The following is a 14253-nucleotide window of genomic DNA, read 5'->3' as shown; positions in this document are numbered from 1 at the left end:
ACAATAGAACAGGCTATTTTCGCCTGCACATCCAAGCCTGTACACGTAGGCGGCACAATAATAACAAAACGCGTTTAAAATCATCGCCGCACAAAACTACCGATAGTAACTGAAACTGTATTAAATACGGTTAATTTGAATCAAACTTATATATATACTGTATACACAGTGGTCGTGCAATACAAAGACGAGCCACGGGTCTCAGCAAAGCTTATGAACCAGTAATAAAGTGCAGTTAAACGCATATATAAAACTTGTGCACACTTTTTAATTACGTCAATCAAGTGCCTTCAATTAATGCGTGACAAATTAATGCGAGTTTTATATACTAGTTGGAGGAAACTGCCGCTTCTTTATAGCTTCATTAAGCCTTGTATATAAAGCCTTTTACATAAAGCCTTAAGTCGTGTATATAGTAGGGTGGGGGAAGATGGGACACCTTTAGCACAAAATATACAAATATTTTGATGGTGTTTTAAACAATTAACAACGGTCTATGTGAGTCGTGAGAATATGGTTTTAAAATTTTATGTTCTTCGTTTGTTACTAAATTGAGCGAGAAAATAGAGTTAAAAGGTGTCCCGTCTTCCCCCACCCTACTGTATACATCCTTTAACAGTACATTTTATCAAACAAGTTTTTCCTACTTAGGTTACAATGGTATACTTGCAATGTTTGTGTCGAATGGATTATTTTATGCGTGGGTATTGGTCAATATATTTACATTCCCATGTTTGGTATTCTTATTATTCTAATGACTTCTGACTTGAGAAAATGGTCAATGTGGCTTTAATTAGGAATGAAATCAGCACTAAAATATCGTTTTAAATGGATACATATAAAGTTTACATGGCAAAGATTAGTACAGCCCGTTAATTTTGGTAGATTAATTACAAGTTGCAGAACTATACATAAATATACATAAAAATTATACATTAAAATTCTTTTAGTGTTGTGTCCCGGCTTACCCATTTGATGTTTTGTATTTTTTGCCGAAGTTGAAAAGCTTCTAATTCAATCATGTGTATCTCCGGGGTAATTCCAATACAATATACAGATACAGTATAACAATATATTATATAGATATTTATCCTCGAATTCAATTTCCAGGAACTTAAAGATAATTTATGAGAAGTGGCCCAAGCAAAATATAGAATAGCAATACCGTGGATAAAAATCGTAAAGTATATTATTACTTTTTTTCGGTTACTATAAGTTTATATCCATTCGTGAAATGCAATTTTTATTGAAACAATACCAATTATATATACTTATTATTGTTTGAACAATATCGTCCGGTGTCGTAATATATATTTGTTTCGATTGATATATTATTTGTACCGGGCGCCTTTGCGCATGCGCCGAGACGCTAATGCGCATGTGCAGTAGGTCAAAACAAATACAATGACCACACTGTCCAAATTTAAAAAGTACGGGGATGGGTGTTAAATACAAAAAAGTATAGTCATAACTTGAATCATATAATTATTAAATATTTAAATATTTTCGAGAAAACGTAACTTACGCATGCATTTATGTTAGGTCTTTTCCCATCGAAAAACAAATTATTGTAAAACCTATTAATATTCGTCATAAAACATACTTTTAGATTTTTTCCAGCTTCGAATATATATAAATGAAAAAAAAATAGATCACAGCAGAGATACATAAACAAATATGTTTATATACGAACTCTGGCCAATTTGGTTGTATTTTTAGCTTTTTTATTATATTATCAAATATGGCTCTGATTGTTACGATGTCTATGGTTCCAGTTCTCAAATCTCCTGCTTCTTTTTTATTTATGTGGTGCGAATCTAATGTTAAAAAAGAAGCCGAAAAGAAAAAAAACAAAAATGGCTGATTTTGTCACGTGCTAGTTCCCAAACCTTAACGTAGCAGAAGTGACCGATGGAGTTTACCTGTACGTCTGTCCGTTGTAGGCTGTTACTAACAGCCTGTTAGTGAGCCAACTTATATAAGTAAAAACGTTGAGATTTTAGTTTTATATCAACTGCGCCGTGTTTCTTATTTCATATTTATTCATTTTATATTTATGTTTTCTTACTTTATATTTATTCAGTATATTACAACGAGGTATCACCCTCAGCCTCAGCAAGGCATTCATCATTACTGCAATTCAACATTCGGTGCTAGTGAAGAATCCCCCCCCACCTTTTTTGCTAACCACTAACCCGTATACCCACTAATTCCTAACCCGTAACCCCTATAACTACTGACCAGTGATCACTAACTACTGACCCCTATAACCATCACCCCCAACCTCCAACACATTTCCCCAGCCTATTCTGCTATGTACCGGAGGATTCTTCACTGGTGCCCAACATTCTTAATAACCTGTTTGCAATCATCAGTCATTAGAATAATTTCAAACGTCTGTAGTGGTGGCCATGTCCGATAAAAGACCCGTGAGAGGTAGAGGTTGTGTTGCTTATGGCTGTAGAAAACGAAAGTTTCCAAAGACTCGACCAAGATCCAACAGCTCTGGTAGCGAAGACGAAGAATCTGAGATGAAACGGAAACATCCACGTACATTTCACAGGTATTCAAAATTTAAAGTATGAATTAATTTAAATGACCTATAGTATATATATATGATAAATTCATCCTTAAAGAGTGGTGCACGACCAGTCTTCAGAGTATGGCAGGTGCACAAGCGATTCTGTTTACAAACTTCTGGTGATGAACAGCATAATTTCTCCACGCACGCCATTAATTAAACAAAGAAAAAAACGTAATAATTTAAGTAACACCTCCTAACATGGCTTGAAAATGTATATATATATGCGTTGGCGCGTTGCACACAGATTTTTAATAATGGCACACGCGCAGGCAAAAAATAAACCCCCTGCACACGCAAGATCTGGTCAGGAACTGCCATTCACTGCAGACTGGGTGTGCCATAAATAATAGGAAAAATACGTTACCATTAACGTCATTCAATATTTTCAACGACCTATATTTGTCTGCACTGTTTCCGTTTTTTAATTTGGGGTGATTGACAGGCTCTAATTCCCCGCAAGAAGAACATTTAACTGCCTGTATTGTACGTGGACACAGAATTTATAAGTGCAAGTAGTTGTGTTTAAAACCTGGCGGTCACTATTTTATCAATGGGTTGGTGTAAGGAGATAAGGCAGTGCTAACACTAGAGCTTTCTTATTATTAAAATATGTTTTTGCATTTTAATACAAATATGGTAGTTTGTTATATAAATTGTTGTGTTGAAAGCAAGTTCTGCATGTATAATTAAACTCTTTAACCGGTGACCAGGACTTTAAACCCTGTGACTGTTGGTTTAGAGAGCTGTGATCAGAGTACAAGAGTTGTGCTGGTGAACAGGCGTAACATGTCATGTTACAAACAATTCATGACATAGTTGTGTGTAGACACAGAAGATATAATGGGCAAAGTTTCAATTGCTCTTTCAGCTTTGAAATTCAAATCTAAATTTTGATTTAAAAACATAAAATAACTGAGTTAGTTGGTTCCAAAAAATTGCTTGAAAGCCGGTTGTATTAAATACCTATTGTGAGACCTAGTTAAAATGTTCTTTCTCCAGACTTGTGATATACTTACATACATTTTGTTTCAGCTTTCCAAAAGATGTGCAGAAACGAAAACAATGGGAAGTTAAACTAAGATTACCAAAGTTGAAGTTAACGAATTGCTCTTTGATATGCTCTGATCATTTTTATGAAAGAGACATAATTCGCTCCAGTAAAAATGTTATGCTGAGGGCTGATGCCATACCTAGGAGGTTTAAAAAGTTTCCCAAGCACCTAAGAGAGGTTGGTTTAGTATTAGTGCAATACTATGATAGTTTTAAGACTTTTGTATAACATTGGTTTTAACAATCAAACCAAAATATTTTTCAGAAACCTAAAGTTGAACGAAAACTGCCACTGAGAAGAATAAAAGAGGAAATAATAAATTCAGATAAAGTCCCAAAATTTGAAGTAGATCCGGTGCTTCGCTTAGATAAAGTATTTTCTATTGAAAAAGATCACCAAACTCTTCCTGCAAAAATATCATGCCACTTACCCGACCACACATATTGTGTACCATCTATTTCTGTATATGTCAAAAAATTTCACAAAAATCTAGCTAGGTTGGAGAAATCGCAACACAAACTTAGGATGCTAAGGCAGCATAATAAGCGTTTAATACGACAGCGTTCGAAGTTAAAATCAACTGTAAATCAATTAAAATCAACTATAAATCAATTACGCAAAAAAGATAAACCAGTACCTCGAGGAATATTACAAGAATGTTTTAAATTGGGTAAATTGGTACAGTATTTAAATAAATAAAAACATAGTTTGTATTAATTTACTGTTCACTTATTATCAGAGTATTGTGAAAATTTGTTATTGGTAGTATTGGAAAATAAAAGTGTATTATAAATGTATTTATTTAAGCAGTTGATATTAATGAATGAATGAATGAATGTAACTTACTTTATCCTCGCGTGGCCGGAAAACGACAGTCATTATCACACGGGTTTAGCACCTCGTGCCAGCTTACGAGTTACCATGTATGTTACTTTGTGGGTGATTATTTTTTTGGGAATTTTTTCATTTTTTTTATGTATGGCTGATAATTTGGACAACCCATTAGTGACCACTGGGTTGGAGCAATTGTCGTTAAGTGTCTTGCCCAAGGACACATACGCCCACAATGGTAGCAGCGACGAGCCTTGAACCCAAATTGTTCCGCATTCTATTTTAGTTATACAGGCTTACCAGTGGATATACTGTAGGACAGGTACATAGGTTATACAAACCACTAGATGTCTAGAAATAACTTTTTTAGGTGTGTTGTTTTTTTTGTTTTACCTTCAGGTTGTTTTTTTTTGCGTTCTCTTATCATACTTTAATAAGAGAGTTGCACAAGAAAAAGAGTACTCGTGCAAGCAGACGAAAATTAATATTATTCTGTGTAAAATTTTATAAACTAATAACCACTTTGTATGGTTAAAAGTTTATGCAAACTGCAACGTGTGTACTTACGCGTATAAAAGTTACCATGCAAAAAGAGTATGTATAGGAGTACTTTAAAACAGAGTCTTTAAAACATATTTTCTATGGCTTTAATAAGAAGTAAGGAAGGTACAGACAAGTGACAACAAAAATGCGATAAATAAGAACAGCTTTAACGAGTACCAATAACTTAAACTGAGCACATGTAACAGTTATCTTACACATTTAACAGAAAATTTAGTTATCCAAGAACATGTCTATGCGACATTTTATCAAGTTTGGAAAACCATATTTACACACAAGATCCTTGCTTAGAGGTAATTCTGGATTACAGACCTGCACACACGTTGCAAAGGTAAAAATATGTTTTATTCTATATACTTGTAGTTACTGTACCACATGAAGTATACTCATACGCTGTGTAAATGAAAATGTTCAGTTTTTGGCATTATATACTGTGTTGTGGCCCCGGGTTTTGCACTTTTACTATTGTACTACTAACTTTTACTATTGTACTACTATTTTTTAAGTGCTTAATATTGGTTATATGTGTTTTTAACACTGCAACTGATTACAAATTACTTGCATTTCGTATATATTTATCGTGTCCTGTTGATTGGTTGGGTAGTTTAAAGTTTTTAATGTTTTAGTTCTTCTACTGCCCCGTTGGTACCTTTGCGCTGACCAAGTTTGTTTAAGTATTTGTTGAATAGGTGTAATGATTCTTGAGTTGTATTTAAATAAGGTAAAAAACGATTATTTAAATTAAAGATTTTACAGTACCAAACCATATGGTAAAATATGACAGTATGACACTGACAGATTCTGAATTAATTTTAATATGTAGATATAACAATTGATACATTTTACTTAGTCCACTGGAGTTCAAGATGTATCAAAGATTGATGGAAACAGCTTCATTGGCATGCCACATAATTATGTGACAAAACTTGAGTTTCTGGAACCTAAAATGGAAAACACAATCCCTGTTTACCAAGTTTTGGATAGTGATGGTAAAATTATTGATGAAACTCAAGATCCTAAAGTAAGATGTTGGATGGTTGTTTTACAAAATAACCCTTGGTTTAGTTATGTGGAGTGAATGATATTGCTAGTACCTAGTAGCATAGTATAGTGGGTAATGTGTTCGTCCCATAACCAGAAGATTCTGAGTATGAAGCTACCACCATTATGTTCTTGTTAAAGCTTCAGCTCAGCACTCACAGCCATGCAGAAACAAATTAGTAAACTAAAAAAACAATCACTCACAGACTTATATAACTCGAAAGTGGGTACTCTGATTCTGACGTGCCTTGCCACTGGAATAAGTAACATTCAATTATTATTACTTATATGTTATGTCACTGGTCAATGTAACTTTACCAACTTGTATCTTGTATGCAATAGTACTTGGTACTTTATAGCCCTATTGGCCATTTACTACGTGTCATAATGAATTGTTTCAAAGGTAATTTTGAATGGAAATTATTTTTAACTGTTTAAGTCCCTTGACTAACAATATGACTATTAAACATCCAAGTACTTTACAATGCCATCTCCATCTTATATTTACAGCTGAGTGATGAAATTGTGCTAAAGATGTACAAAGACATGAAAATGTTAAACATCATGGATGGGATAATGTACAGTGCTCAAAGACAAGGCCGTATTTCATTCTACATGACCAACTATGGGGAGGAAGCAGCTCATATTGGTAGTGCAGCTGCCTTAGAGATTAAGGATCTTGTATTTGCTCAATACAGAGAAGCAGGTACATTGAGTAGCATGATCTAAAGTAGGCTAATGTTTTCATTATTTAATTAGGCATATGTATTGCACAAACCTATGTGTAACTCGATCTAATCTACAAACCTATCCTACCAAGCAGTGTAAGGGTTTACCACTCTTTTAATTTACGTGAAATCTGTCAGTTAGATTTATAGTATTTTTTAGTGTTTTGGATCTAGTAATTCATCTAAAATGAAGAGTTTAGTTTCATAAATCCAACTATGCGAATAAATATAATTCTAACATCATGGACTTATAAGTAGAAAACATGTACTTATGGTACTTGAGTTGGTAAAAATGTTAACATGTTAATGTCATCACAATATATAATGAAAATATTAGATTGCGCAAGCATTATTGTATAATACGTGGATCCAGGTGTTTTAATGTGGAGAGGTTTTCGACTTGACCAATTCATGGACCAATGTTATGCCAATATTAATGATCCAGCATCTGGAAAGCAAATGCCTGTTCATTATGGATCCAAAGATCTAAACTTTGTTACTATCAGCTCTCCTTTAGCAACACAAATGCCACAGGTAAGCTAAAGTGAATTTGCCTATATGTATGTTTTTGGGTGATAACAGTTTCAATGCTGAAACACCACTATTGTACTGTAACCGTATTCATTTTGATAAAAAGGATTTTGTGCTGTGGTGTCAGACTATTTTAAGCCTTTAAGATTAATTTATGTTTTAATAAGATCAGTTTTATATTGTGTCTGACAACAGTAGCAGCAGAATACCTAGTTGTGTTTCAAAATGAACAGTTTACTTAGTAGTGTACAGTAATACACTACTACCTACAGTGGTATTAACTATTATTATACCTTTGTTATTGGAACTGCTATGAACATATTGTGTACTTACCATAAATCTGTTATTAATTAGGGCATTTTCCATAAACACAAACCAACACCTAATTAAATGGTGTATTTACATTTGCAGGCAGCTGGTGCTGCGTATGCTCTGAAACGCACCAACCCAGGAACGTGTGTGATTTGTTATTTTGGTGAAGGTGCTGCATCAGAAGGAGATGCACATGCTGCATTCAACTTTGCCGCAACGTTAGACGCACCATGCATTTTCTTCTGGTAATTCTATCACCTAATTTAATTAAATAATAAACTTATTTGTATATTTTATTTGCAAAGATGCGTAGTTATGAGTTAGGCTAATAACTTGGCAAACTTGCATATACATAATTCATTACTTGTCATTTAAGTTATCAAACATTATAAGTCAAAGTAAATACTTAGGTAGATTTCCATTGTTTTTGTAAACACCGAATTTCATTTCAAATACAATAGCAAAGACATGGTTGTATTGTCTTGAATAACTTAATCTTACTGTTTACAGTCGAAACAATGGTTATGCTATTTCCACACCAGCTCATGAGCAGTACAGGGGTGATGGTATTGCGTCGCGTGGGTCGGGGTACGGAATGCTTACAATACGCGTGGATGGTAATGACACTTTGGCGGTGTACAACGCAACACGAAAGGCTCGTCAGATAGCCCTAGAAGAGAGCAGGCCTGTATTGATTGAGGCGATGACTTATAGGTTTGTATTGAATATTAATTAAGTTGTACGTCGTATTTACTATGTTTTGGTTCATACGTTTTCAGAGTTGGCGATCATAGCACGAGCGATGACAGTTCAACATACAGAACAGCAGGGGAGCTTGAATACTGGACTAAAACCAATAACCCAGTCACCCGCTTTGAACGTTATATAACCAACGAACGTAACTGCTGGTCAGCAGAAGAAGACGAAAAGCTGTCAAAGGATTGTTCCAAACAGGTAAAAACTATGCAATAATAACTAGGTGTGAAAATTGGGATATGGGGTACAGTTTGCTCATAACATAACTATCCAGAAATAAGCATTTTATTAAAACCTTTGCATTGCGTTTCAGGTAATTGAGGCGTTCACTGCAGCAGAAAAGCGATTAAAACCATCGCCCTCTCTCGTGTTTACTGACGTATATGATGAACTACCTGTCAATTTGAAGAAACAGCAGAAACAAATGCGTGAACACGTCAGCGCACATAGCCAGCACTATCCTCTCAAACGACACGAGCCACTGTGACGTATTAATCATCCCTTTATGACGTAGAATACAGTCGCCATGGTTTGGGGGTCGCTTTCAACTGTCACATATTTATCCGCTATGCAACTTTAACCACTCCAAAACACAATCTATTATCATCTTATTAAATTGCGTTATAAAAACCCAAATCGCTTTTCCTTTAAAACATCAGCTCTCGATCGCGTGGCTTAATAACTATTATTGAGGTACAAATATATTTCAAAACAATACCATTACAGTATAGTTTTGGTATCAAAGCTATGTAACTTATTTCCAAATTGCTTTGTTCTTATAGTTTGTCCATACACATTATAGTGAGCTATCTTTCTCTCTTATCCTAATGTACATGGAAAATGGAGTTCCCTCTCAAATATACACAACTTATAACACGTCACCGCCATTCCTTGCTGGTGTAATAACCTTTTTCAAAATTCCCTTCTTTAAACTGTAAAAAAAAACAATGTTAAAAATCGTACGTTTTCGAAATACAAATCATTAGATCGCGTCCTTATGTACCGATATATGTTTTGTTGCTTCATAAAATCAACTGTACAGAATTAGTAATATAGTACCACTTCCCCAGATGAAATATTTTATGTGTTTGGTGCACGTTGTGTTTTTAATAGTGTTTGTACCAGCATTTATAATTAACATTAAAGCATCGGGCGTGAATCGTGCATTTTGTGTTGAAATAAGTTGACCATACTATTGCTTGTTAAGTTTTAGTTGGCGATTATAATTCCTTCGCAAACAAAATATCTTGAGACAATGATTTATAGTAAAGTAGGGTGGAGGAAAATGGGACGCCTATTTATTCTGGCTTCTCGTCCTTTTTGGCAGCGAACAAAGAACATTTAAAAGAATTATAAAGCCGTATTCTCGGGATTCCAATGGATTGTTGTTAATTGTTTAAATACGATTAGGATATGTCCCATCTTACCCCACAGTATTATATCTTTAAAAAAAAACTAAAATCCATTTTTAACGTTAATCTTGGCACAAGAAGACCAAAATACCTGGACTATATAAAGTATTTTCATAATTTTGACAAATATTAACGAATCGTTTAAGTTAATATGGATAAATCCTAAAGCGACTTACAGGTACAGGTATATATACTTTATCATAACCATACATTTGTTCCGCTGTCGCAGTAACACCTGTTTATGGTCAATCTGTTTTGGATGGAGGCACACTCAAGAAAATTGCATAACATGCACCCCATATCAATCATATTTAGTGACCAAATAACACTTTGCATTCATACAAAGTGTTTCGGTTATAGTAGACCTGGATACAATGCGCTGTATATAACGAAGTATTAACGACATCTATCATAGTTTATTGTTAAAGTAGGATGGTATAAAATAAGTTTTGACGATACAACGATGAAACACAGTATTTTGAGTGTAATGTTTTTTTGGCGATAAGTAATGGAGAAAATAATAGTATAAATCAAAATAGTCCACCGTTTAGTCAGAGAATGCTTTGTTATAAGCTGCCGAGACCGCAACGGTGGTTACAGTTCAGTAACGTAGAAGAATGCTGTGCCTCAAATGTAAGACAAGCCTAAGGCGAGTATCAAGCAAAGCAATAAGCTGGATAAAGTGGACGTAGTAGCATAGCTATATGCTGTCTCGAGAGATTTGGACATAACATTTCAATTTGTGCTTATGCGTATACTTTAACATAAGCATGTATTACCAGTTTAGTTTTAAATAGAAGAAAATGACATGGCTGTTTTAAAATTAGTACACTCACAGTTGAGACTCTCTATGTCAATTCTTCAATCTTGTTACGAATACTAAATTTACGAACGTTGTCACAGTTAGCCAGATGTAATCAGATTACCAGTGACGTCATCAACTTAATCGACAACTGCTGCTGTCACTTTTATAAATATCAAACTTACTTCAGCAAGACGAAACTGTCATTCGTTTACAACACCACAGGCAAGAAGCGGACAGCTACAAAGTTAGTAGTAGCGTTTTAATGCTTACTTTAACTGTAGTGGTCCTGCAGTAGCTTGGGCAGCGGTTGTACGTAAAGATAAATACCCATACTACTGCTTTATAAAGTAAGTATATATTAGCGACCACTCATGCATAGAGTATAAAATTAGTTTTTTGTTACACAGATATGTTAGTCTAAGGTTTATAGCTGCTTGTTAAGGTGACCGCAATGGGGAAAGAGGTTATTATAGAAATATCGTGGCTTCGGCCATTAAAACTTATTGGACTGGCAAACTTGCTCTGCGGGATCATTGTGTTTATAATTGCAATGATACTTGAGGATTGGGTTGTCAGCGATGAGAATGAAAACTTTCAATTTTACATGAGCTTGTGGAAGAAATGCAAGAAAATCCCACTGCCAGAGGTCGAAAGAGAGGAAGGCGTTGAAGCGGAATGGGAATGCCTAGAAGCAACTGCGCTTGGTGGTAAGTGCATGTTTACTCTTAAGCTAATAGAATATTGCCAATACACAATTTCTTATACGTTGCCACTGATAATGTCGCATAACTGTCAACAAAAGGCAGGAATATAGAAATGTAGCGTTTTCCAATGATCGGTGTTGCTTAACATTAAAACGAGAGTTGTAGAAATATGGCAGTAATTCTGCAGTACACCTTTACAAAGACTTTTTAGAAATTTTATCAAAAACTTCACTATTGCAGTTTACATGTCTGTGGTACAAGCATTGATCGTGATACCATTTGTTGCTTCTATTATATCCTTTATCATTGGTATTGTGGCGTATTGCAAGCGCGAATGGAGATTTTTGTACAAGATTGCTGCAATCATTCTTATAATTGCTGGTAAGTGATATATTCAACAAGTATAACTTAAAATCTTAGTTAATCCCAAAAGGTATTTACCAGTTCATTGACTTTCGTTGTTTCCTCCAAATAAATTGCTCACAAGGTTACGTCATCGTCTACCGCACGTATTAGTGTTCATGTTATATCGCTCATAAAACATAGCAATATAAAAACGTAACAGCACGGCGTGCTAAATACTTAGTAAATAGTAAGCAAATACCGGGCAATGCTTTACACGTTCTTAAATGTCTGTTGTTGTGATATTTAAGGTAACCAGTACCTCTTCTCAATTACCAATGATGGTTTCGTATCTATTCTAACAACACCCATAATTGTCTTTTTTTACCTAAACTAATCATTTCTTTTCTTCTTAGCTGTGGCTGTCCTTGTTGGAGTAATCCTATTTCCAATCATGTTCATCAACAATCTTCCGTTCTCCGCATTCTTTTGGTTTGGGTGGGGTTATGGTGTCTCGTGGGCGGCTTTCTGTTTCATACTATGTGCGGCCGTGCTCTTCCTTATAAGCCAAGACAAAAAGGAAATTTACCACACACAGAAAACCATGAAATTATAAATATAGTATGGAGTGGAAAAAAATGGGACACATTTTTATTTTAATTTCTTGTCTCGTTTGGTAGTAAACAAAGAACATTCAAAGAATTATAAAACCTTATCATCACGACTCCCATAGACCGTTGTTAATTGTTTAAAACACGATCAGATATTTTTATATTATATGCTAAGGGTGTCCTATCTTACCCCACGGAATTGTACATGGCATCACCGATGCCTTTGACTGCTTGCATGACGGAGGTGGCAAAATACGACTTTCAGCATATGAAAACATAGAACACCGCTCACTTATTTTGTATTTGCTTTTAATTAAACCGTCCCCATTGTATATACCGTTACGATCTTAATTGGTTTTCACATTCGAACTGCTAGGAAATGTTTAAATGTTTTAAAGGCCGTAATATGTACATGTGTGTATACGAAAAACTAACAATAACAGCCAGCCTGTCTAAAGTTCCAAGAAAATGTAGAACAATTTAAATTATTTGGTCTCGTTTAACCCCAGCGTGAATGAACTTCTTATCTTTGTGTATTTGTTCTAATTAGCTGATGAATTTTCATTAGTCGCTATATAAAGTGTGGACAAAGACATTTGTTTTACTGATGAATGGCCGGTGTTTGGACGCTGTGAGAGAAGCTCTAATTAATTTAACTCTTTCATCGTTTCGCTTTACGCCCGTTAATAAGCGACCCATTTCAGCACAACAGTAATAAAGTAATAAATTGACCGCTTTCAATAAACGGTCCTAAAGCGTGTGTACATCGCGTGTTGATTTAATACGTTTGTTATCTCGTGGAAATCCTTTTGTTGCTTCCCGCATAGTCGCGCGGCTTCGCATCCTGGTTGCCAGGGGAACAACCAATTTAAAATCCACGTCTTGGTAATTGACAGAGATGAGAAGAAGTTGGTTCCTCCTATAATGACATATTACCGTTGCATGTTGTGTGGCATGGATCAATAGATTAGATCGACAAGGATAAAACGATTTCCACAGCTCGTATTATGCGGTGGTTGATTTTAAACAGCGCGTTGCAAAATCAGGTATTCAATGCTCGTCAGGTCCAACTGGCGTATTTTACGACGTCGGCTTCAGTAGCAGCATTTTTCAGTTGACGTTAAAACCGCATTTACATTGACAAGCTGCATACAAAGGTTAAGTACAGTTTAATAACAACAGTTATCAAAGGGTGGAAAATAGAAATGCTATGAAGGACAATGCCGAGGCATAAAATAGTCGTTAACTTTTATTAGCGTTCATTACTTAATATGGTAACTGTAACAACAAAAGCAAACGGAAAGCCGATAGGGTAAAGTTATTTTTCGTCTAAGACATTTGAATTCGTTATTTTGATTATGTTTTAAACAGGATTATTAAAAGCAGTCAAGAATTTCTGTTTTTTGCCGTTTTAATTTCCCACAGCAGGACCTCGAGTGACGTCTGCACAAACAAATTCGTCCTTTCTTGGTCGCCGGTTGCTGTTTGTTTATTGCCCAAATCACCGATGACGCGTGTAGTACGTATAAGAGGTTGGAAAGTAGTTCCCCCGCACTTTATTTGCCGGTAAACGAGAGGAGGGTCACTCTTGTGATCTTGCTAACATGTTTCGGCACGCATAACCCCGTAAACCGTGGAATGCAAGCTCGTGTGCCTCTTACATCTCTCTATGTATTTTCTTCCCCCTTCTTCTTTCCATTCTTCTTCTCTTTCTCTACCCGCTTAGTTTCTTTTTTAAAGCGCTACCCGGCTACTCGACGTTTACTCGCCCATTGATGGGGGCTCTCATTCACCTCGAGTGTGCGTAAACCGAAAAAGAACATCTGTAATAAGCAAGGACACTCTCGTTTTGCCGTTTTCTACGAGGACTTAGCTTGTGGTCAAACTGCTCCAACAGCATTGCATTCATATTCAGCACCAGGTGCTGAAGTCAGTCGAGTAATTACGGAGCAGATGCCAAGACCATTACTTTTCAAAGAGCCAC

At 35.4% G+C, this 14253-nt stretch overlaps 3 protein-coding genes across 3 annotated transcripts; all 3 read left to right on the top strand.

The window, feature by feature from the left end:
* Nucleotides 1-1826: 1826 nt before the first annotated feature.
* Nucleotides 1827-4432, top strand: LOC149736353 (THAP domain-containing protein 1-like). Its single transcript, XM_089876685.1, has 3 exons — nucleotides 1827-2563; nucleotides 3617-3812; nucleotides 3900-4432. Exons 1-3 carry the CDS (start codon nucleotides 2412-2414, stop codon nucleotides 4332-4334), a joined length of 783 nt encoding a protein of 260 aa, XP_089732811.1. The 5' UTR covers nucleotides 1827-2411; the 3' UTR covers nucleotides 4335-4432.
* A 759-nt stretch (nucleotides 4433-5191) lies between these two features.
* On the top strand, nucleotides 5192-9559 carry LOC149736352 (2-oxoisovalerate dehydrogenase subunit alpha, mitochondrial-like). The gene is made up of 8 exons (XM_089876682.1): nucleotides 5192-5358; nucleotides 5878-6048; nucleotides 6579-6774; nucleotides 7170-7330; nucleotides 7739-7884; nucleotides 8150-8353; nucleotides 8419-8593; nucleotides 8709-9559. Exons 1-8 carry the CDS (start codon nucleotides 5257-5259, stop codon nucleotides 8880-8882), a joined length of 1329 nt encoding a protein of 442 aa, XP_089732808.1. The 5' UTR covers nucleotides 5192-5256; the 3' UTR covers nucleotides 8883-9559.
* A 1419-nt stretch (nucleotides 9560-10978) lies between these two features.
* On the top strand, nucleotides 10979-13033 carry LOC149736351 (transmembrane protein 47-like). Its single transcript, XM_089876690.1, has 3 exons — nucleotides 10979-11319; nucleotides 11557-11697; nucleotides 12075-13033. The coding sequence occupies exons 1-3, from the start codon at nucleotides 11064-11066 to the stop codon at nucleotides 12272-12274; spliced, it is 597 nt and encodes a 198-aa protein (XP_089732816.1). The 5' UTR covers nucleotides 10979-11063; the 3' UTR covers nucleotides 12275-13033.
* Nucleotides 13034-14253: the final 1220 nt, after the last annotated feature.

Source organism: Ciona robusta, chromosome 4, assembly GCF_009617815.1.
Source record: "Ciona robusta chromosome 4, ASM961781v2".
Classification (NCBI taxonomy): Eukaryota; Metazoa; Chordata; class Ascidiacea; order Phlebobranchia; family Cionidae; genus Ciona; species Ciona robusta.
This window is presented reverse-complemented; position numbering and strand designations above follow the sequence as displayed.

Coding starts and splice junctions, on each gene's coding strand:
- LOC149736352 (XM_089876682.1), top strand. CDS start 5,257: ATGTCTATGCGACATTTTATCAAGTTTGGAAAACCATATTTACACACA. Junction 5,359..5,877: donor CCTGCACACACGTTGCAAAG/GTAAAAATATGT, acceptor CATTTTACTTAG/TCCACTGGAGTTCAAGATGT. Junction 8,354..8,418: donor ATTGAGGCGATGACTTATAG/GTTTGTATTGAA, acceptor ATACGTTTTCAG/AGTTGGCGATCATAGCACGA.
- LOC149736351 (XM_089876690.1), top strand. CDS start 11,064: ATGGGGAAAGAGGTTATTATAGAAATATCGTGGCTTCGGCCATTAAAA. Junction 11,320..11,556: donor AGAAGCAACTGCGCTTGGTG/GTAAGTGCATGT, acceptor TCACTATTGCAG/TTTACATGTCTGTGGTACAA. Junction 11,698..12,074: donor AATCATTCTTATAATTGCTG/GTAAGTGATATA, acceptor TTTTCTTCTTAG/CTGTGGCTGTCCTTGTTGGA.
- LOC149736353 (XM_089876685.1), top strand. CDS start 2,412: ATGTCCGATAAAAGACCCGTGAGAGGTAGAGGTTGTGTTGCTTATGGC. Junction 2,564..3,616: donor CATCCACGTACATTTCACAG/GTATTCAAAATT, acceptor ATTTTGTTTCAG/CTTTCCAAAAGATGTGCAGA. Junction 3,813..3,899: donor TTCCCAAGCACCTAAGAGAG/GTTGGTTTAGTA, acceptor AATATTTTTCAG/AAACCTAAAGTTGAACGAAA.